General features: G+C 31.2%; 3 protein-coding genes across 3 annotated transcripts; all 3 read right to left on the bottom strand.

Annotated features, from left to right (window-relative positions):
* Positions 1 to 3,203: 3,203 nt before the first annotated feature.
* On the bottom strand, positions 3,204 to 4,457 carry LOC132604919 (uncharacterized). Its single transcript, XM_060318275.1, has 2 exons — positions 4,102 to 4,457; positions 3,204 to 3,501 (listed from the first exon to the last, which is right to left on the bottom strand). The coding sequence occupies exons 1-2, from the start codon at positions 4,370 to 4,372 to the stop codon at positions 3,464 to 3,466; spliced, it is 309 nt and encodes a 102-aa protein (XP_060174258.1). The 5' UTR covers positions 4,373 to 4,457; the 3' UTR covers positions 3,204 to 3,463.
* Positions 4,458 to 16,285: 11,828 nt separating this feature from the next.
* Positions 16,286 to 17,556, bottom strand: LOC132604918 (uncharacterized). The gene is made up of 2 exons (XM_060318273.1): positions 17,198 to 17,556; positions 16,286 to 16,588 (listed from the first exon to the last, which is right to left on the bottom strand). The coding sequence occupies exons 1-2, from the start codon at positions 17,466 to 17,468 to the stop codon at positions 16,551 to 16,553; spliced, it is 309 nt and encodes a 102-aa protein (XP_060174256.1). The 5' UTR covers positions 17,469 to 17,556; the 3' UTR covers positions 16,286 to 16,550.
* A 3,275-nt stretch (positions 17,557 to 20,831) lies between these two features.
* Positions 20,832 to 22,116, bottom strand: LOC132604917 (uncharacterized). The gene is made up of 2 exons (XM_060318272.1): positions 21,775 to 22,116; positions 20,832 to 21,025 (listed from the first exon to the last, which is right to left on the bottom strand). The coding sequence occupies exons 1-2, from the start codon at positions 22,019 to 22,021 to the stop codon at positions 20,991 to 20,993; spliced, it is 282 nt and encodes a 93-aa protein (XP_060174255.1). The 5' UTR covers positions 22,022 to 22,116; the 3' UTR covers positions 20,832 to 20,990.
* Positions 22,117 to 23,660: the final 1,544 nt, after the last annotated feature.

Genomic DNA, 23,660 nt, shown 5'->3' with positions numbered 1-23,660 from the left:
GCTGCGGAAGAGTTGGCTTCTGGAACGGCTCAAGTTAAAACAATCGGAAACTTGGTTGAGTGTCCTCAGGTGAGTACACTGTTTTACTATTTTCATGATTAAATAGTAGTATGTCGTATAAAATTACTTTTAACAGTGTTTTTTAATATAGGAAGGGAGCTTCTGGATTGTTACCACTATAGTGTATATAGAACTTAAGAACGGTTGGTTGATAGCTCATAAAATGCGCTAAGAATATTTATAAAATGGGCAGTAAATTTAACTGCCCAAAGTGTAAAAGCAACAAAAATTCTGCATTGACCTGGTTCGAAAGCAATATATTTTCGATAAATGAGATTATTAAAACATAGAATAAATAATTTTAATAAAACCGGCCTTTCAAGTATAGACGACAAGTTAGAGTGATGGATAATATGGGCTCTGTTTATTTGTTAATTTGGGATCGCGATGCAACAAACTCATCAAAAAGACTGCTAATGAATTAAGAGCGGGATTACTTGAGGTATGTTATTCTCTTTAAGTTTTTTTTTCTTTTTTTTTTTGGTTATTTACAACTTCTGATACTACTTTTATTTTACAATTCTGGCGTTGCTGATGCATTTTCATATCCATTAGAAATGAATAATATTCTGGATAGAAGGGTAATATTTAAAGTGACTATGAAGAGAGACAACATAGAAAACCACGATGAAGTTTATGGTGTTATTAAATTCAGTGAAGATAGGATCTCATTAAGAAGTATGGTTCTTTAAGCGAAGATGCATTCTCTATATGTTGTTTTACTAGCATATCTCATAACATAAACTAGCATATCTCATAACATATAAATTTCTTGGTTTATATTAAATATTTTTATCATCAATTATGATTGTTGATGATGTCACTATTGTTGTTTGACAGGATCCGTATTTCAACCATAAAAAAGACTCATCTGTATATAATGAGTTCATGTTGATATGGACACTCACTTTAACATTCCTTTAAAGATTATTTGAAAAACTCATAAAGAAACTTATTTTTTCTTGACCTTCATATCTTAATTTTGTAGGATTCCATCGCTGAAAATGACATGAGCTCTCTAACAAATACCCCTGCATATAGGAGTAGATCGTAGAATGGGTCATCTGTGGTTGAAATCGATGATAATCTCAGTGCACAACTTTCTAGCAATAAGGCCAAAAGAATGATAACGAAGGATAAAATTGCATGAGTCTTTGAATGTAGTGGAGACTTAAACAAGATGTGTTCAGTACTTTCGGATACTCTATTTAGTTTTAGAGAAAAATCTATATACATCTAATTAATAATTGATGAATTTAGGATTTTAAGAAAAATGATATGAGAGACGGATCGCAGAGGTGAGATGTCGTTGGATACACGATTCCAATATTAATTGCTAAGAGATATGGGAGGATAACCATATTTTGTTTTTTTAAAAGAGTTTAATATTTACATAACGAGGGAAATAATCTTTTTCCTTATTAATTAAGTTGCTTGGAAATTAGTTATAGTTGTTCCTTATCATATGCAACTGAAACAAGTTCTGGCAATTAGTTAAGAAAAAAGAGAGAAAAAAAGTGGGGCCAAAAGGTGTTTGTTTTTTTTTGTTTTTTTTTTGGGGGGGGGGGGGGGGGGGAGGAAAGGAAGGAGAAAATATCATAATATTAAAACACTAAAACAAGAAAAAGGTCAATAATAGAGAATAAAAAGGTACTTAAAAGTGTAATTGAGATGGGGCGTGGCGGTGGGGGTTGGGGGTGGGGGATGTGATTGTTCAAAGTTAGGGGAAGGTGTTTAACCTTTAAAGTAAAATTAGAGGGAAATATTTTTCCCCTATGCTGATATAAGTTTAATCAAACTTAAAACAAAAATATTATTAAGGGAGTAAAAGAAATTTTATATCTATTTAAGAAACTAACAAGATATTCTACCTAAAAGAAATTCGATATATTTAAAGAGCTAACAAGATATTCTAGCTTTCATACAAATGTTGTTATTAAATAGATTGCATTAAAAGATACAATGACAATCGAATTTTGTTAGAATAATATATGATTCAATGTACTTAAACAAGCAAGATATTTGTTATAAATATATTTTTAATATTTTTTGCGCATCCCGAATACTAGTACAATTAATTAGTACAACTGGCAAGGAGAAGTGGCAGCATAGTGTGTTTTTTCTTGGTAAAAATGATGAGAAGTGGGGTTTGTTTTTATGGCATCAAGAAGAAGCAAATCAAGGGAATCTGAATAAGTCTTTTTGAAAAGTATATAGTATAAGGTGAGGAATCTAGAAATGACCACTCATCTTTCCAAAGCCCAAGGGAAATTCAAGAAACTGTAGAAAAAAAATAGATGTTATAAATGAAATACTATAAGCATTGGATAAGTTAATTAATTAATTAAATAATTAAAATTAAAGAAAATTGGTCCAAAAAGATTATCAATCAATCAGATCATTTGTCCAAATCCAAAATCAAAGCCGAGCAACAACGACGGAGCGAGAGAAGACCCTCTTCTTAACCTTTAGCAACAACAAGGAGTACTTCTACTTTTAAGTAGGAGAACTTTTATTTCCGCTATCAATGAAGGACAATGCTCATTTTATAAAGCAAGAGAAACAACACATTCCCTCCACTTATTTTCCCTCCATTTCCCATTCAATCTATCGTGTAAAACCGACATTTAATTCTCATCTCTGTCATTTTATATCAAAACAAAGTTAGGTTTAATTAAAAAGAAAATATCAAAACAAAGTTTATAGAAAAATATTAATTCTAATTTTGTAGCACCAGTAGGGGCCAACACTACCTAGTATACATTAAAAAAAGTTCTTGAAATTCCTCGACCAACATCGTTTTCCAACTTGTTGAAGAACCTTCCCCTTGTATATCGACAAAAGTTTGCAGTCCATTGTTATGTTTAAGATCCAAATAAACTAATGAAAGTGTAACTTCTTCCAACTTTTTGGATTTGTTTTGCAAACCATTCACTAATCCACCAGCCAAGTTAGATCAGGGACAGAGTTACAGTAACAATTATGTGTTCCACAAAACTCATTAATTTTGATTCAAACTGTGTTTAAAAATTAAACCAAAAAAAAAATATTGCCCAAAATACCAAGAAAATTAAACAGATATAAAAATAAAAAATAAAAACAAATGCATCTAGCTACTACTGACTCGAGAGAAACAACAGTAATTAGCAAACAAACGATTTTATTGAATCCTGAAAATTACAAGCAGTGTCAGTTCTCCCTCTTTTGTAACACTTAATGCTCCCTATTTTTTTTATCGTTAATTAATATAATATAATCTTATCGACTAAAAATAAAAGAAAATTACAAGTACAGTGGTAAATAATGAATGAATAAATAAAAATAAAAATGAGAAACCACTGCTTTATTCCTCTTTTCCTATATTTTCTATACCAAGGAATGTTTTGCCTCCTTTGGTCCATCTTCAAGGATTCTTCAAAATTTTAAGGTTCTCGGGTTGAGCTGCGAAAATAAAATATAATAAATTAGAAAATGAAAATAAGACAACTTTCTATATAATTAGGTCCATTATATGGCAATTAATTACATGTAAAGTTTTATGACAAATATAATTGTCGACAATCTGATAATAATATAATTAATTTAATTTTGCACTGACGAGGTGAAGTAGCTAGTAATTGAATAATTATAATTATTTATAAGGTAGTGCCATTTATGATAAAACATTAATGTGTTACAATAGGCTAAACTACATATAGTGCATGTAAAAATTTTGTAAGTTCTCAGTGTATATAATTTAAATTCCGTAAAATTGTAAATCTGTAATTAACATCAGATGTTAAATTATAGTAAAATATACTGAAAGAATCCTTCGTATTATCAGGTATATTACTCTGATTCAAAAAAAAATTAACGTACTATCTCGTGGTAAAACAACAGCAACAACATACGTGTAATACCCAAAGTGGGGTCTGCGAATTATAAAGTGTACGCAGACCTTACTCCTACCTTAGAAGGTAGAGAGATTGTTTCCGATAGACCCTCGGCTCAGGGAAAAACAATTTAAAATAGTTTGAAAAAATAAAATAAAAATATATATACCTTTAAGCACCTTAGTCTTGCAATCACTGCTACACTTTTTCTCACAATGACCATGTACAAATCCTTCATTGGAGCATTCATTTTCACACTCATTCAAACAACCTAGGTATTCATTCATGACTTTATTAAATCCTTCTTCAAATCCTTTTTTAAATGCTTCTCTAAATTCTTCTGTATTACTTTCTTCATCAGATTTAGAGGCATGCACATATGATGAAAACACAACAATGCAAACGAGAAACAATGCAAAAAGCTTCTTTGATGCCTCCATTTTTAATCTTTTTTGTTATACTTTTTTTATGTTTTTTTTTTCAAATGTTATTGTTTATTTGTGTTTCTTTTTGGGGATGAGTTTTTGGTTAATGCTAATGAATCACCTATTTATAGGTGTTTTGGGACCTTAAAGTACCTCAAATTAAAGTGGTGTTATCCAACTTTGTAGGAAATTTCTAGTTGTGCCTGTGTTTATTTTTTTTGGTTGGTAATGAAGACTTAGTTTACTAAAAATTAGGAAGTGTTACAAAATATGATATGGCTAGGATACATCGTACGGCACTAGGCTTTCAAAGGTATTAAGACTGTTTCCTTCCCTATAAATATGCCTTAAAGTTGAACTTCTCGCTTGCATGTATTAATAATCTGCAATCTATATATAATATAAAGCTAGGCATAAACAAGGTGATGTGGCACCTTCCTATGACCTTCATTCCTATTTATCATTTTTCTCCTTTTTTTGAATTTTTAAAATTTTTCTCCTTCAATTTAATTGACACAAAATGGAGTAATAAAGAAAGAAAATGTTTCATCCGTTTAATTTGCCTAATAAAACCCAAGTAGCCAAATAAAGGATGATATCCATTTTCTTAAACAGAACCCACGTAGTTGTAGCACTTAATACTATTTGCAGTTATCTTTTTCTCTTCTTTATTTGCTTTAAATTTTGAACCCAAAAGGCACTACTTAAATTTTCTTAATTACCACTTTCCTCCATTATCTGCTTTCTTGGATTTATATTTCACAAATCTATGGTTTCTTTCATCCAAATTCTGCTCCATCCTAAATGGTAACTATTTCTTGCTATTACATAATGACAGTGTGGTAGAATCTGGAGCATCTACTTTGGTATTTTTCTTTTATATTTTTATGGTTAAATTTGTTAGAATGATGTGTTTGTAGTATTTTCTTCTTAATTTATTTTTTGTATGTTCTCTATAATACTCTTTAGTTTAACTTTTATATGACTTGTGATTGCTGTTACTAACGAATAACAACAAAATGCATAGGGTGGTTAAGTTTATATTCAAGTGAAACTTTCCACCATCCTGGACATTTATAGAATTAAAAAAACTCATGCAGCGTACTCTTTTGTTAGGCTAAACTTTATCTTAAATTTTCATGTTGGCCATCTTCTTTCGGAATTGAAAGCGCTGAAATATATTTTGCTAGAAGCTTCTCAAATTTTGTATTACATTTAACCTTTTTTATTGACAGTCTGATAAAAAAAGTTCATTTCATGCATGGAATCTTACTGGTTAGATAGGTATAGGTGCATGCCTCGTGTTGAAGTTTGCACTGAATGTACACTCATGAATTTTGACAACAAAAAGAGGGGGAATATGTTGCATTTCAGCAAGTTTCCGAAAAAATAAAACTCTTTCAAATGTTGAGAGAGTGAGTGAATGGCTGGTTTTTTCTTTGCAATATGTTGCATTTCAGCAAGTTTCAAAATTTATAATTGATTTTTTAAATGGAAGAAATTTAAACATTGAAATACATGATATTTGTTATTTTAAGTTTGTAAAATCTGTAAGAAATATACAAAGCTTGAAAATTGATGAATATAAACTATATAGGGGAGGAAGAATAAGGTAATTTAAATTGTTTTATATGCATGATGAAGAATTATTTATGTTTTATTTAAAGGTTTATTTATTTCTTCTTTTTTTTCATTTACTTTAGAAATTGAAATTGTGTACTTATGTGATTTAATTTAAAATCGGTGTAAATTATAAGAATAAAAAGTGTGTTCTTTCACTTATAAAAGAGTAATCACATATGAATTCTAAACCTTTTTATGGAATCCAATGGTACTTATGAGATTTATATAGAAACGGCTAGGTGGGTTAGGTGGGTGGTATATATAAAATTGTCTTTATTTATTTGTATTTATTTATTTTACATTCTTTTTTTATGTAAGGAGGAACTATTGGAAAATATTTAAAAACCTTGACTTAAATATGCATATATTAAATATATATTGCACATTATTATTTATATAGAAAAAGATACAAATTTACTTTAAACATCAACATCCATAGAGTTTAACTGATTAAGAAATACCTATCAACTATACAAATATAGTCCATTTATAAAAGTCGATCGAGCCATCGGACTAAGATATGCATATATTAAATATTATATATTAGATAAACACATTATTATTTATATAAAAATGATACAAATTTACTTCAAACATCAACATTTTAAGAAACCAAAGAGTTAAATGATTAAGAAAATACATACCAACTATACAAATATAGTCAATTTATAAAAGCTGGTTCGTATGAATTCTTTCATGAATAACTTATATTACTGATTTCATCAATTTACATAAATAATATATACATGTATACACACACACTCTTATTATTGTTTTCCATGATCGCGCGAAGCGCGGACAAATTCACTAGTCATTAATAATACTGGAACGAACGTTGTTATTGTCAATAAACATGAAACAATATTGTGCTAAAACGGTCCACAGATACTCTTAACATGATGTGATATTGTCCGTTTTAGGTTTAGCCCGCACGGTTTTCTCCAAAAGGCATCTGATCATTAAATTATCCAACATTGTATAAGTAGTTTCTTTTTATTTTCAGCTACCAATGTGATACTTTGTTCGCACATCCGATAAATAATTTATTTGCAATCTGTTTTTACTCGAATGGCTAGAAGATTGATTGCCAAATGTAGCCCTATTTTTTAAGCTAAAATTTTGAATATATTGACATAATGGATCAAACTTCCCTTACACTATCTCGTTTTTTATTAGTTTCATATTTAAACTGTGTCTTATTTACGATACCTCTCTTATTATAATTTTTAAGTGTTAAAACACTATGTTCATTATATGCTCATGTTTTCTTCTTAATTTGCAAATCTTCTATATATATAATATAGAAGAGGTATAAGCAATCTGGTTAAGTCAAGTAGCAAACTAATAGCAAGTCACTTGGCAATTTAGAGACAAAGCCAATGAGAATTAGGACAAAATTAATAAGAATTGTAATATAAATTGTGAATTGATAATTGAAATATAAATATTCAAATTTTAATAAGAAGATATGTTTCCGTAAGTTTGAATTTTGAAGAAGTGATCTAAACCTATTGGGAATTGATAATATCTAACAAAACTTAAGATAAACAAATGAATCTGAATTTATTTGAACTTCACAATTTAAATAGGGGATAAACACTCTAAACCCAACAATTTCAACGGAAATATAATCTGCAAGAGTCCTACACCTGCATATAACTAACTAATTATCTTCAATTGCACAGATTGATATATATAATTGTATTTGAATCTATCCTAAAAGAGTCCTACTTCTTAAACCATGCTCTTCAATTCTTATATAAACCAATCTTCTAAGACTCTCCGTAACATAGTTCAATTTCAATATTGAAAAACAAATACACTGTCCATTACTTACATCAAACGCATGTCTCTCAAAATTGACTTTATTAGTTATATACAGAGTACTAAGATGATGTGGACTTTAAAGGTTCACGTAGTCCGATTCTGGAGGACTACTGAAATTGAAAATGCCGGTAACGTATTGTCGCTAGAGATATTGTTGTACGATGAGAGGGTATGTTTACGATTTGGCTATTCTGTTACAATTTCCTCAATTTCTCTCAATTATAGTTACCTTGCAACAATTGCCACTTTAAATTTCTCTCAATTAAATATTATAAAGTTTTGTTCTAGTTTCAATTATTAATTTTGCAATTATAAAAAAAAAACAAATTGCTGGTGGAATTGGTGATTTTGCAACAATCCAAAGTAGCTCCAAAACTTTAGTGGATTTGCAATTCTAGCCGCTTTCACTTTGTTGGAAATTAGTCTGGCAATTTGGTACCTTCGCTCCAACTCTATCTTTACTTTCCGCTATTTAATTTACGCAATTTAATTCTAGAAATTTAATTTGTTGCAATTTTTTTTCTTGTGATTTAAATTAACACTATTTAATAATGGCGAAGAGATTTAGACGTGGTACAGGTAGTGGTGATATTGTTAGGGGTGGATTTAATGAGGAAACTTTTGTGAACGAAACACCTAATTTAGGTATTGATGTTGGTGGAAATAAACCACTTTTAGATCATAAGGCAATGCAACAACATTGTACCGATACTTTTAATGAAATTGATGATGATGATGATGATGAAACACAAGCCCCCGAAAACCCCATAGGACATACAGGTCTTGCACGATCACATACACAAGACAAACCGTTAAGAACTCGTAAGCCAATCGCTAAAATTTGAAAATTTATGACTAAGAATAAGGAAAGGCAAATAGCTACATGTAGTTTATGTAAACAAGAATTTGCCTTTAGGCAACAAACTAGTAAGGATGGTGGAACGGGTACACTAACGGGTCATATGAAAGCTAAACATGAGGATGTTTGTGGAGAGAAAACGGGTTCAAATGTGGGGGGTATTCAAATGATGATAAACCCACGGATCGGTAAAAAATTTTGCTATTACAAGAAACAAGAGCGTGTAAAAATAGCTAAAACGGTAGCTTTTGCTGCCCTACCATTTTCCATTCCTTCATGTTTGGGGTTTGTTACTTATATTCAACATTGTTATAATCCATTATTTGAGGGTATTCCTAGAAGTACTTGTAGAGCGGATGTTATAGATTTGTATAAAAATATAAATTTTATTTGCGTCATGTATTTAATTCTTTAAATTATTGTGCTTCTCTTACCGCCGATTTGGGTCTTAGTCTTAACAAGTTAGATTTTTTTTGCTATTACATGTCATTGGGTTGATGCTAATTGAGTGATGTAAAAAAGAATTAAAACTTTTTTATATGATGATGGGAAAGACCGTCACGATAGAAAAATTTTAGCGGATTCAATGTCTACTATTATGAGATTTTTGAACATTTATAGAAAAATACTTTGTATTGCTTTAGATAGTGCTTCTAATAATTGTCACACCCTATTTTAACCGGGTTGATTTAGGAGTATGACGTATTGGTGATTCCTGTTTATTTTATTTTAAGGAGTCGCCACCTAATTAATTTAATGGTGAATTAGGACACCTAAATATTAACTAAGGTAAAGTTAAAACTAAACCTCCGTTAATGGTCTGCTAACCAGTGTGATTCTAAGTAAGGGCTCTATATTATCCTAAAGGGAAGGTGTTAGGCATCCTTTAGAATCCGTTAACTACGGTTATCCGGCCAAACTTAGGTTAATTAATGAAGGTGAGAATTTGTATAAAAGAGGACCTTGAATGCCATTTTAAATAAAACTTGTAAATATTACTAAGGCTTTAGATAAAAAGTTGTTTATAAATAAAACTTATAAAAGATGGTTTGCATAAAAGAGAATTTTAAATGCTATTTAAATAAAGATTAAAATGTTGCTAAGACCTTATATGAAATATAATAAATGCTGTTTAAGATAAGACTTGTAGGAAATATAATGATTTGCCCATAAATACTAGCTTTTGAGAAGAGATTTAGCAATTTTGAACTTTAGATAAATTATATTATATGAATATAGCAATGTAAAAAATCTAGACTTATGAATAGGATTCAAAAGGAAGTGAATTTCTTTTTTCATTTTTTATTAATTCTTATGAACTATACTTAGCTAAAAATATGCGTGATTGATTCAAACTCGAAGAGTTATGTATAAAACATACTTGAATTTATACTGTGTATTAGTGACATTTTGAAATGTATATGATAGTAAGAATAAAATATAATTCCATTAACTCAAAATACCTAGTTACGCTATTTGCGAATTAATAAATAAAATAAATGTTAGATGCTATAAATAGTTTTGACATAAAAGAAAAAAATGAAGCTTATGGGATTAATTAGTCTTTCTCAAATTAACTACCCTTTAACTAAAACTAAACCTACTAATTAATTAAGATTTATCTAAACTAATAAAACAAAAATAAAAAAACAAAGAGTTAGTTGAATAATACAAATTAATATGCACAAAAAAAATAGAGGAAGAGATAATTTAAATGGGCTCAGCCCATTTCCAAACTGATATGATCAGATTGTTGCTGAGTTTTTAGCCCAGAAATTTCAATGTATCGTTGTGGGCTGTTGCTGCGATTGGGCTTGCCCCCGAATTCATTTTTTCCTGCTGCGGATGGGGCTGGACAGAGAGAGGAAATCTTGTTGGGTTTTTAGCCCGACTCCAAATGCGGAGGGGAGACAAGTCTCTTGGACTCGTATGCAAGATTCCTTCTTCGAGTGCAGCGAAATGGGTACGAAGTCTCGATTTACCCTCGAACGCCACTAAATTCTAAATCGATATCCTCTCGGATTCGAGACAGCCAACAAAAAAATGAACCCCAAAAAAAACGTTTTCTTTTCGAATCGATACTAGGTAATATTGTGACAGTAAAAAAAAAATACTTTGCAAGGGTTTCTTGAACCGAAAAATCGGCTATTTGGTAATTTGCTGAATCAAAAAGGATCCTGTTCTTTGGGGGGGTTTCCTAAATCGAAAAAAAACTATTCTTCCCGTTCTTGGGGGGTTTCACCAATCAAAAATCCCCTCCTCTCAACGATCATAGAAATCAATATTTATAGGGGAGATCTAGGGTTTCTTTGTGAAGGAAAGAGAGAGCGGCGTGGGGAACAAAATTGAGTAGGGATGACAGTGGTGTGGGTGTCGTGGTGTAGTGGAGGGTGTCAGAGGAGTCGGGTGAAGTGGTGGGGTGGCGACGGAGTGGATTAGTGGAGGTGGTGGTGCGGAGGTTGGAGGCGGTGATGGACGAGGATGGTGGAGACGGTGGTGGATAAAGGAAGGGAGGCGGAGAAGAGGCGATGATGAAAATGAGAGGAAACCTAAGGGTTTCCCCCTTTTGGACGAAATGGGTCGGACCCAGTCCATAAATGGACTGGGTTAATTTTTTTTAGACCGGGTATTAAGAGAATAGGCTCATAAATTAAAACACGAATTATTCTAAAAATTGAGATAAGAGATATGGACTAGTCCAAAAAATATTAGGGGTTAATCGGACTTTGATTTGGGGTCCGGTAAGTCAAAATACGGACCGAGTGCAAAGAATAGTTTGGCTTCTAAATTTAAATAAAAGACCTGTCTAAATAACTTGTGTTAAATATTTCTCAATACAAAATATGCAATCTTCAATGCTCGGATAAAAGTGGCGTTGTACTAGCCGTGCAATAATATTCCGACAATTCGCACTAAAATAAATACTATTGTTTAATTATGTAAAGATAAATGCGATGTGTGTGCGTAAGCTGGTAAAAATGCTAAAATGATAAAAATTGTGAACTGTAATAATAATAATAATAATAATTAGTAACTGTAATATAATAATGAAACCCCGGCTTTGATAAAAGGCTAACAATCATAGTAAAATATAATATATATATTTTTAATTTTTCACAAAATGTTAGGAGCATAAATAGGTATTTTGGAAGAGAGGCGGGACAAAATTGGGTGTCAACAATAATACAAAGGCGATTGGTATTTTAAAAGAGAATTTGAAGGAAATAAAAATACTCAAAGGAATAATATAAGCACAAGCGGAAGATTCAACAATGGCTATATAAAAGAAATTTATCAAATTAGAGAGAGAAGGTAGGAGACTTTACTTAATAACTCAAAACTCTTGAATCTCAATACAATTAAAATTTGTGACATATCATCCCTATTTATAATACTACAAACCAAAATAGACCAGGACTAGAAAAACCTATTCCAATATGGATTTGATAAATAAATCCTAACTAGATGTGAATTAAATAACCTGAAACCTAATTAAGTATGAATGAAATAAATACCAAATATCAATCCTAAGTAACTTTGGATTAGTAATCTTGGTTTAATTCCAACAGAATTAACCCCTTCGCTAAAAAATATTTTTCATGTGGATGTAGTTGTGACATTTTAAACTTGATTGTTAAAGATGATCTTGAGTGTTTTGAAGATTCTATTCAAAAGTAAGAAATGCGGTTGCGTTTCTTTTTTGTAATGCTAATAGGAAAACTGAGAGATTTTAAGAATTCTTGTGTAGAAAATGGCCTTAGACCTAGAAAAATTCAAGTAAAAGTTGACATTAGGTGGAACTACACTTACATTATGTTACAATAAGCATATGATTATAGGATTCCCGTACAACAAGTTTATAACCATTTTAATACGAATAGTGATGATTGGTTAAATATTACCGATTGGAAAGGATGTTAAGGAATGTGTTGAACTTTTATAAAAAATTTATAATGCAACTCTTGATTTTCCTAGACAATTCTATCCCATGGTAATCGGAAGTTTAGCCTACGTAGCGGAAATAGCTAGAGTTTTACAAGAGTATAAAAATAAATCCGGTTATCAAGCGGCTATTTTTAATATGACAACAAAATTTAAGAAGTATTTTTTTCCAATCCCAACTTTTTTATATTGGGTTATCTTTTAAATCATTGTTTAAAAATGTCTTATTTTAGAGCATTGGTTAATCAAATTTATACTTTTTTAGAAGTTGAAGAGGAAGTTGAACCATCTTTAACTTACGCCGAGCTCGCGATTGATGCCGAGTTTAGAAAAGTTTTTAGTCATTATTCTAATTTGGAAGAAAATGTTACACCCGTTGCTCCACGCCCTACTACTTCTCAAAGTAGCAAAAAGGGCTTGTGGAGTTTGTCGTATTTAAAAGTTTTACATTCACATCCAACTCATTCTTATAATGCAAACTTTGATGAATATCACCTTTATTTGATGCAGCAAAGTGGATATCAAGGAACTAGATGATTTGGATGTCTTAGCATAGTGGAAGAGATACAAGGCAAGTCATCCGATACTTTGAAGAATGCCTCGAGATATCCTTACAGTCAGGGGCGGAGCCAGGATTCCGACGAAGGGTGTTCATATTTTAGGACAGGGGATGTGTGAGCGATAGTTTGCACACCCTTAACCGCTAGGCTATTCTTTGTTTTTATGTTAAGGTTGTTTATTACTAGTATATATCCACTAAATTCTATATTTAACATAGGCATTCGATGATTTTTTCCGACGAAGGGTGTTCATATGAACACCCTTCAAAGGGTGTGGCTCCGCCACTGCTTACAGTTCAAATATCAACTGTGGCTTCAGAGAGTGCATTTATCCAGGGAAGACAACAAATTGGAGACCATAGACACTCATTTCCGGATTTAGCTTGCAAGTACTAGTATGCATTCGCGATTGGATTAGATCGGAGCGACGCAACCAAAACTCAAAAGCGGTGAAAGGCGAAGAGGAAGAGATTGAAGATTTCATAGCAAGTGAATTGTACCAAATGGAAGACTTTGAAGATATCTCCATGACCAAATATGATATAGCATATATTAGCCAAATGATTGACACTTTTTTATTTTATTATTCTACTAATTTTTTGCAACTCATGTATTATTTGCAAGTTAAAAAAAAATTACAACTTGCCAATAAATGTTATCAATGAATGAATAAAATATATGGCTCATTAAGCTTTCTTCTATTTACTTGTGTTCATATTTTTACTTATATTAAGTTAGAAATATACCTAGAATATACTAATAATATACTTATAATATACATCTACTTAAATTAAAAACTAGAAAGTTATATACTTGAAAAATAATTAAAATATACTAAGAATATACTTTAATATAAATATACGTATTTTATAAACATAGAAAAAACTTAATACATATAACTTAAACATATATAAGTATATATAGTATACATAGAACTTAAACATATATATGTGTATATATATAAGTTATAACTACATGTAGTATACATATTATAACTATAAATAGTATACATATAACTTAAACATATATATATAACTTATAACTATACATATACATACACACACACACACACACACACACACACACACACACACACACACACACACATATATATATATATATATATATATATATATATATATATATATATATATATATATATATATATATATTATACAAAAAACAAAAACAAAAAAGGGTTTTCTAATGTTTTGGACCGATTCTGGTTTCAATGTTTGGAACCGGGAAATAGGAACCGGTAGCTGGTTTCGGTTTTTAGACCTGAAACTAGCCGATTTTATAACCGGTTACCGGTCCGGTTCCGATTGAACCAGTTAACAGGTTTAGTTCCAAATAGAGATAAAGGAACTAGGACTATATTATATGAAGAATTTCGTTGTTGGCCTGAATAAACTAAAAAATTAGACCAACAAGCACCAACTTAAGCTAATGTTTACTCATACAACAAGTGTGGAGGAAACGGTTGATGCACATTTTGGTATGGAAGACTTCAATTTTCGACCATTGAGCACTTGATAAATCAAGTGAACGTTGAGGAGACTAAACTATTCAGTAATTATTCTTCTTGCATTTTGATTAATTTGAACGTTTTACCAACTTTATAACAGACTGCCTTTTTCATTGAGATAGATGTCATGGGAGAGATTGTTAGTTACGGACCTATACAAGAACACAAACAAGGTGATAAGTCCAGTGCTTTTATGAATGTTGAACTCCAGGATCACGAGTAAGTTCGCGATCATGAATTCGATTAGTGATATATTTCATGTTGTCCTGCTTTCATATGATTAATTTGCACATTTTTTTCATGTAGGAATAACAATATTTCAGCTACTTTTGGGGGGAATTTGTGGAGCAAATCGTGCTACACTTGGACAGATCTATCAAAAAGCCTGTCATCGTGGTTATGCAGCTAATACGAGCTTATAAATTTCAAGGTTTTCAACTAATTTTGATGTACATAGGAGTTTTGTTTTATGTATATTTAACATATGATTAAATATATAGATAAACCTATACGTAATTCTTGGCATGCCTCAAAATTCTAGATTAATCCAGATTTGCCTCAAGTTGCAGAATTTAGTTCCAGGTTTATCATACTATAAATTCCATTTATAAGTTTTAAAATATTTATGGAATATTTTTTTATTATATTAGGCTTTCTTACAAATTTTGATACATGTAGATTGGGAAATGTGTGTGGGGAGAAATCTGAGAGGATTTCACAAATATCCTCTCAACGTTGTTGTTCTGCTGCGGAAGAGTTGGCTTCTGGAACGGCTCAAGTTAAAACAATCGGAAACTTGGTTGAGTGTCTTCAGGTGAGTACACTGTTTTACTATTTTCATGATTAAATAGTAGTATGTCATTTAAAACTACTTTTAACAGTGTTTTTTACTATAGGAAGGGAACTTCTGGATTGTTGCCACTATAGTGTATATAGAACTTAAGAACGGTTGGTTGATAGCTCATAAAATGCGCTAAGAATGTTTATAAAATGGGCAGTAAATTTAACTGCCCAAAGTGTAAAAGCAACAAAAATTCTGCGTTGACCTGGTTCGAAAGCAATATATTTTCGATAAATGAGATTATTAAAACATAGAATAAATAATTTTAATAAAACCGGCCTTTCAAGTATAGACGACAAGGTAGAGTGATGGATAATAGGGGCTCTGTTTATTTGTTAATTTGGGATCGCGATGCAACAAACTCATCAGAAAGACTGCTAATGAATTAAGAGCGGGATTACTTGAGGTATGTTATTCTCTTTAAGTTTTTTTTTTTTCATTTTTATTTTTGGTTATTTACAACTTCTGATACTACTTTAATTTTACAAGTCTTGCGTTGCTGATGCATTTTCATATCCATTAGAAATGAATAATATTCTGGATAGAAGGATCATATTTAAAGTGACTATGAAGAGAGACAACATAGAGAACCACGATGAAGTTTATGGTATTATTAAATTCAGTGAAGATCAGGATCTCATTAAGCAGTATGGTTCTTTACATAGATCAAGAAAATTAAGCAGACATAAAATAAAAAATAAAAACAAATGAATTTAGCTGCTATTGACTGGGGAGAAACAACAATAACTAGCAAACAAACGATTTTATTGAATCTTGACAATTACAAGCAGTGTCACAGATGAGTTCTCCCTCTTTTGTAACACTTAATGCTCCCTATTTTTTTATTGTTAATTAATATAATATAATCTTATCGACAAAAAATAAAAGAAAATTCCAAGTACAGTGGTAAATAATGAATGAATAAATTAAAATAAAAATGAGAAACCACTGCTTTATTCTTCTTTCCCTATATTTTCTATACCAAGGAATGTTTTGCCTCCTTTGGTCCATCTTCAAGGATTCTTCAAAATTTTAAGGTTCTCGGGTTGAGCTGCGAAAATAGAAGATAATAAATTAGAAAATGAAAACAAGAGAACTTTCTATATAGTCAGGTCAATTATATGATAATTATTTACATGTAAATTTTTATGATAAATATAATTAGTCAACAATCTGATAATAATATAAGTAATTTAATTTTGCACTGACGAGGTGAAGTAGCTCGTAATTGCCCAATTATGATTATTTATAAGGTAGTACCATGTATGATAAAACATTAATGTGTTACAATAGGCTAAACTACATACAGTGCATGTAAATTTTTTGTAAGTTCTCAGTGTATATGATTTAAATTCAGTAAAATTATAACTCTGTAATTAACATCACATATTAAATTACAGTAAAATATACTATAAGAATCCTTTGTATTATCAGGTATATTACTTTGATTCAAAAAAAAAAAAAATTAACGTGCTATCATGTGGTAAAACAAAAACAACGACAACATACATGTAATCCCCAAAGTGGGGTCTGGGAATTATAAAGTGTATGCAGACCTTACTCCTACCTTAGAAGGTAGATAGACTGTTTCCGATAGACCCTTGACTCAAAGAAAAACAATTTAAAGCAGTTTGAAAAAATAAAATAAAAATATATATACCTTTAAGCACCTTAGTCTTGCAATCACTGCTACACTTTTTCTCACAATGACCATGTACAAATCCTTCATTGGAGCATTCATTCTCACACTCGTTCAAACAACCTAGGTATTCATTCATGACTTTATTAAATCCTTCTTCAAATCCTTTTTTAAATGCTTCTCTAAATTCTTCTGTATTACTTTCTTCATCAGCTTTAGAGGCATGCACATATGATGAAAACACAACAATGCAAACGAGAAACAATGCAAAAAGCTTCTTTGATGCCTCCATTTTTAATCTTTTTTGTTATACTTTTTTTTTTGTGTTTTTTTTTTTCAAATGTTATTGTTTATTTGTGTTTCTTTGTTAGGATGATTTTTTGGTTAATGCTAATGAATCACCTATTTATAGGTGTTTTGGGACACTAAAATGCCTCAGATTAAAGTGGTGTTATCCAACTTTGTAGGAAATTTCTGGTTGTGCCTGTGTTTTATTTTTTTTGATTGGTAATGAAGACTTAGTTTACTAAAAATTAGGAAGTGTTACAAAATATGATATGGCTAGGACACATCGTACGGCACTAGGCTTTCAAAGGTATCAAGACTATTTCCTTGCCTATAAATATGCCTTAAAGTTGAACTTCCCACTTCATGTATTAATAATCTGCAATCATTAATAATACTGGAACAAAGGTTGTTATTGTCAATAAACATGAAAATAATTTATTTGCAATTTGTTTGTACTCGAATGGCCAGAAGATTGATTGCCAAATGTAGCCCTATCTTTGAAGCTAAAATTTTTAATATATTGACATAATGGATCAAACTCCCCTTAAACTATCTCGTTTTTATTAGTTTCACACTTAAATTATTATTTATGTTACCCCTCTTACTGTAATTATTTAAGTGTTAAAACACTATGTTCATTATATATTCATGTTTTCTTGTTGAATTGCAAATACAATTAATTAGCACAACCGGCAAGGAGAAGTAGCAGCCTAGTTGTGTTTTTTCTTGGTAAAAATGATGAGTAACTGGGGTTTGTTTTTATGGCATCGAGAAGAAACAATTGAAGGGAATCTCAATAAGTCTTTTTGAAAAGTATATAGTATAAGATGAGGAATCTAGAAATGACTACCCAACTTTACAAAACCCAAGGAAAATTCAAGAAACTGTAGAAAAAAAGTAGATCTTGTAAGTGAAATACTATAAGCATTTCAGGTCTTAAGCAGATCTAAAGTTCAGATAGACACCTATAAACTAAACAACAAGTGTAGGAGAAGCTACTTAATCTACGTTATGAATCGACTCAATTTGTCTTAAAGATACTCAATTTTTGTGTCTATTACTAGGTAATAGCTACGATGTTTAAATTCATAGCTTAGATTTCGTAGCTATAGGTACAGTGTGTCGTAGTGGCAGGAGCTCCAGAGGGGGGCAAGTAGTACCTCAAAATGAGGTGTTCAAGATCACTCACACGAGGAAGACGAAGAATACTGATGGTACGGACTGATGGGTTGAGTCTTGAGCTGAGCAAACCTGGGTAAGTCACTAATTAACAATAATAAAAAATGTAAATTTAGCTACTGACATTGTATCATTCAAATTTTAGAACGAATTTCAACAACACTTAGAGGAGTTTCGTGCCACTCAGCCTACCGGCACGCCAGTAACCCCAGATCTGGTAGAGAAGCACTGGATGGAGAAAGTTGATGGCCCGTCAAGGTTTGGGATGGCTTATGGCATGCTAATCGAGCCTTTCGTCACTTCCCATCGGCCCTTCAAGGCATAGGTAGTTCTAGTGATGAGGGGGTTATGGATCCTAAGGAGTACCTAGCGACGAAGCAGCAGGTTGCTCAACATGTTGGGTATGCAAGCCCAAATCAATAGCTTACTTAATTCAGGGGCATTTTTTATTCTCCCGTATCCCAGGGATGCTCGTAGTTCACAGCCCCCCCAACCTTCCCAAGGTAGATGACATAGGCCACGTACTCACGTAGATCATGCTCTTGTTGATGAGTCTAGTGGGGAGGATACAGATCACGTCTCTACACACAACGTCGACCTTCTTGATTCGTATAGTTTTGAATTCTAACTTTTCTAGCTTTTGTTGGATATGTATATATTGTTTAAGTTTATGATGTTTAAGTATTTGAATGGAGTTTTAATTCGAATTAGAAGTACTTTGAAGTTGAATATAATGTATTATTACAACTACTTTGAACCAATTGGTTGTAGAATGTAGTTTATAGTTGAAGTGGTTGGTGCATAGTTTATATAGTTTATGTTGCATTGTTGAAGTCATTGAATTGGTTGTAGAATGTAGAACCAATTGGTTGTATAGTTTATGTTTGTTTTGGTTGGATTATGGCAGCTGAGCTGGATGTTGAGCTTTCGATATTGGTGTTTTGTTTGGCAACTGAGGCAGATTTACCTTGGCCCGAGAGGTGTCAAGTGACACGACTTCATCTAATATATTTTACTAGATATATGTATATAAAAAAAGGGTAAAATTAGCAATAGGACACTACTTGTACATAGTATTGTGCGCTCTCTTGTTGCTTAGGCACTACAATTTTGTATCAGAGGTTGTGGGTTCGAACTCACTCAGCCTCATTTTTCCTCCTAAAAGCAACTGATACAGCGCAACTTAAATAAAATGGCAAAGTTAAAACCCTAAATTCTTTTAATTATATGATTTGAGTAGTCTTTCTGCGTACGCCACTGTTTGGCAGGTGGGCTGCTGTAAATTTCGACCTCATGAGGTTCCCCAGAATATTTAATTTCGACCTCGTGAGATTGAAATCTGACAATAATATTTCTAAATTTCGACCGCATGAGGTCAAAATAATTCAAATATTTATTTTATTTTATTATTCATTCACAATTTTGACCACATGACGTCGAACATTAAATGATATTTAAATTAAAAAAATACAGTTATCGACCTCATGAGGTTGAAAACTTTATTTTCTTAATTTGCCTAGAAAATTTATTTTTGACCAAGCTCTTATCGACCTGGTCATGAGGTCGAAATTTTGAATTTTTTTACCTCATTAGGTTGAAATTCATTGCTCCTAAAGATTGTTTTAGTTTGACTTGACACAAAGTTTAAGAAATAACGAAAGATTTTTGAAATGTGGTCCAAAATAAATCTTGAATATTTGTGTGACTGTAAATCATCTCATAAAGTTAAATATTTTTAAATATAGAAAAGAGTCAATCTTTTTGGGACAGACCAAAAGAAAAGAAAGACAATCGTTTTGGAACGGAGGGAGTAGTATATACTGCTTTCATCCCAAATTAACAGTCACTTTAGCACAATAAATATTTCGAAATAGTTATCACTTTAGAAATTCAAGGGAAAGTTGGCTATTGCTTCTAATTATACCCATAATATTAAATTATGAATGCACAAAATTTAAGAGAAAAAATGATCTCTACTTTATTATATAAGGGTAACTCATAAACTATGCCTTTATTCGCTTTAAGTGGCTACGCCAGTGACAAAAGTTAATACCGAACACCGAATAGGAATTAAACCCACAAAAAAGGAATATTTCCCAGACAATCAAGAAGATTAATAAGACACAAAATAAAACTAATAAAAAATAAATGAATTTAACTGCGATTGACTCGAGAAAAGCAACAGTAATTAGAGAAAGACACAATTTTTATTGAATCTTGAAATTGCAAGTACAGTGGTAAATAAATGAATGAACGAATTAAAATAGAAATAAAAAAAACCACTGTTTTATTCTTCTTTCCCTATATTTGCCATACTAAAGAATGTTTTGCATCCTTTGGTCCATCTTCAAGGCTTCTCATTTTTCATTTTCTGGATTCTTTCTGCGAAAATAGAAGATAATAACGTATGAGTATTAGAAAATGGAAACAAGAGAACTTTCTATAATCATGTTAATTATATGGTAACTAATTACATGTTAATTTCTATAATAAACCCTAATCAATAGTCTGATAATAATGAGTTCAAGTATTTTGGACTGATGGCGTGAAGTAGCTCTAGTAATTGCACAATTCTGATAATAATAAGTTAATAACGTAAATGATAAACATGAATATGTTACAATACGCTAAACCACACAGTGTAAAAGTTCTTTTAAGTTTTCTGTGTATATAATTTTAATTCAGTAAAATTGAACTAACATGCTATAATTATCACATTTAAAAACTACAATAAAACATAGTATTAAAATCCATTGTATCATTCACTATTAAAAAACAAGAATACGGACAAGTTCCAAAGCTAAACATCAAAATCGTCGCTTCTATTTAGCGACGGATTAACGACGAAGTTCATAACTAATTTTAATTTTTTTGTATTGTCGGGTACTATTACGTGTTAAAATTATACTGATAGTACAAAAAATATTTACCATTGGGCAACATAGCGGTGCATTCACTGTCACACTACTAATTAAGAAAACAAGAATACCGATAAATTCCGTAGCTAAACATCAAAAATCGTTCTATTTAGCGACGAATTAGTGTCGAAATTCATAGCTAATTTCATTTTTTTTATAGTGTCAGGTACTATTACGTGTTAAAATTATACCGATAGGACAAAAAATATTTACCTTTGATTAACATAGCGGTGCATTCACTGTCACACTTCATCTCACAATGAGTGTATCCAAATCCTTCATCTGAGCATTTTTTGTGACAGTCAGTGTAGCAATCTTTGTATTCATTTGCAACGGTTTTAAATGCTTCTTTAATATTTTCTGCATTACTTTCTTCATGAGCCATGGAGACATACACAGTTGATGACAGCATAACCATGCACACAAGAAACACTGCAACAAGCTTCTTTGATGCCTCCATTTTTAATTTTTTGTCGAGAATTTTTTTTTTTTTAAATCGGTTACCTTTTTTTTTTTTTTTGGGTGCTTGTTGCTTGTGTTTCTTTTTTGGACGATTTGTTTATGCTATTTATTCTCCTATTTATAGCATTTTTGTGTGAGAATGTACCTCAAATTAATGTGGTGGATAACCAGCTTTTTAGGATGTTTGTGGTTGTGTTTGTGTTAAATTAAAGGTTAATTTACTAACTGAAAAATTGGAGCCATGAAAACCGTAATATAAAATGTATTTCTGTATAGGATGGAGCAAAATGTTAGTACCGAGATATGAAGCGTAAGCCCTATAAATTTTTAAATTTTGTTAAATTTATATATTCATAGAAATATAAAAATTATGAAAAATAACATTAAAATCATAAACTTTAAAAGTTAAATATATGGTGATAACATCTTAACATGAATTCTAAACATTCTAATACAACCACTAATAATAACAAAAGCGTATAAGTTGAAGTACCATGATAGTGGTCGTTAATCGAAGTACAAAAAACACAGGTGAGAATAGAAATAGACGAACAAGAAACTATAAGAATAGTGTTAATACTATTGGTAAAAAGGTAGTAACAAATATGACCACCAAGCCTAACTTCGCAGGAAAGCGAAAGAACGTTCAATTATCAACTAACCTTCTATCCTAATCTGCAATCACCAAACCCTATTATATAAGGTCATGCCTTCGGTAAGCTCAAGATGCCTCAATGTCCTTTCTAATCATCTCTCGCAACACTTCTTCGACCTACCTCTATGTCTCCTCACGCCTATCATTATCAACCTCTCGCATGCACCTCCTCATGGGGGCATCCACTCTTCTCATCTTCACATGTCCAAACCATCTAAGCTTCATTTCTACCATCCAAACCATCTAAACCACTCCTACTTTATCCCAAATGCCATATATCCACCTCATCATCTTCATATCCGTAACTTGCATCTTTTCATGAAAGTTCTTGACAAGTCAACACTATGCCCTATATAAAAACCATCTTAAGAAATAAAAATAAATATACTACTGGAAAAAAAAAAGATAATGTAGTAGGACGTAACTTAATCTTAGGTGATGATATGTCAGATGAAGGAAATGAAAGGACAATTGAGACAATGCGGACACATATGGACTTAAGAAGTAAACACACAAGAGGTAGAATTAAAATTAAAGAGAATACACATGTAGAGAGAATAGGTGGCAAACCAAGTAGTAGTAATTCTTAAATGAAGTGGACCTACAACTCGAAAAAAAAAAAAAACCAAGTACAATTAAGATAAGTTTAAATTTATTGTACAACTCAGACAACTTTTGGTACAATTTTGGTACAATTTGTTGTTGCTGTGTTCGCCCCTCTTGGACACTTATATATGATAGAGATAGAAATATTAGAAATTTTTAGTAATATGCCCAAGTAATATTGGACGGAGGGAACACTTCATTTATTAATTCTTAAAGAACATGAAAAGTCAAAAGTGAACAAGTAAAAGTGCACAGAGAAAATAAATGCGTCAGAGAATTAAAATTGAAGTGCATACGTGTATACATAAGAAGAGAATAAATATTCAGTACTATGACATATGTTCGCGTGGGATAACAAAAAAGTTGATTAAAGTGT

The sequence above is a fragment of the Lycium barbarum genome, chromosome 8 (genome assembly GCF_019175385.1).
Source record: "Lycium barbarum isolate Lr01 chromosome 8, ASM1917538v2, whole genome shotgun sequence".
Lineage (NCBI taxonomy): Eukaryota > Viridiplantae > Streptophyta > Magnoliopsida > Solanales > Solanaceae > Lycium > Lycium barbarum.
Note: the sequence above shows the minus strand (reverse complement) of the source record. Positions and strands in the feature narration are given on the sequence as shown.

What these genes read in the sequence shown, in the direction of transcription:
- LOC132604917 (XM_060318272.1), bottom strand. Translation starts at nt 22,021, where the DNA reads ATGGAGGCATCAAAGAAGCTTGTTGCAGTGTTTCTTGTGTGCATGGTT. An exon ending in CACCGCTATGTTAATCAAAG is followed by an intron (nt 21,026 to 21,774) that starts GTAAATATTTTT and finishes CTATTTTCGCAG; the next exon opens with AAAGAATCCAGAAAATGAAA.
- LOC132604919 (XM_060318275.1), bottom strand. Translation starts at nt 4,372, where the DNA reads ATGGAGGCATCAAAGAAGCTTTTTGCATTGTTTCTCGTTTGCATTGTT. An exon ending in CAAGACTAAGGTGCTTAAAG is followed by an intron (nt 3,502 to 4,101) that starts GTATATATATTT and finishes TTATTTTCGCAG; the next exon opens with CTCAACCCGAGAACCTTAAA.
- LOC132604918 (XM_060318273.1), bottom strand. Translation starts at nt 17,468, where the DNA reads ATGGAGGCATCAAAGAAGCTTTTTGCATTGTTTCTCGTTTGCATTGTT. An exon ending in CAAGACTAAGGTGCTTAAAG is followed by an intron (nt 16,589 to 17,197) that starts GTATATATATTT and finishes CTATTTTCGCAG; the next exon opens with CTCAACCCGAGAACCTTAAA.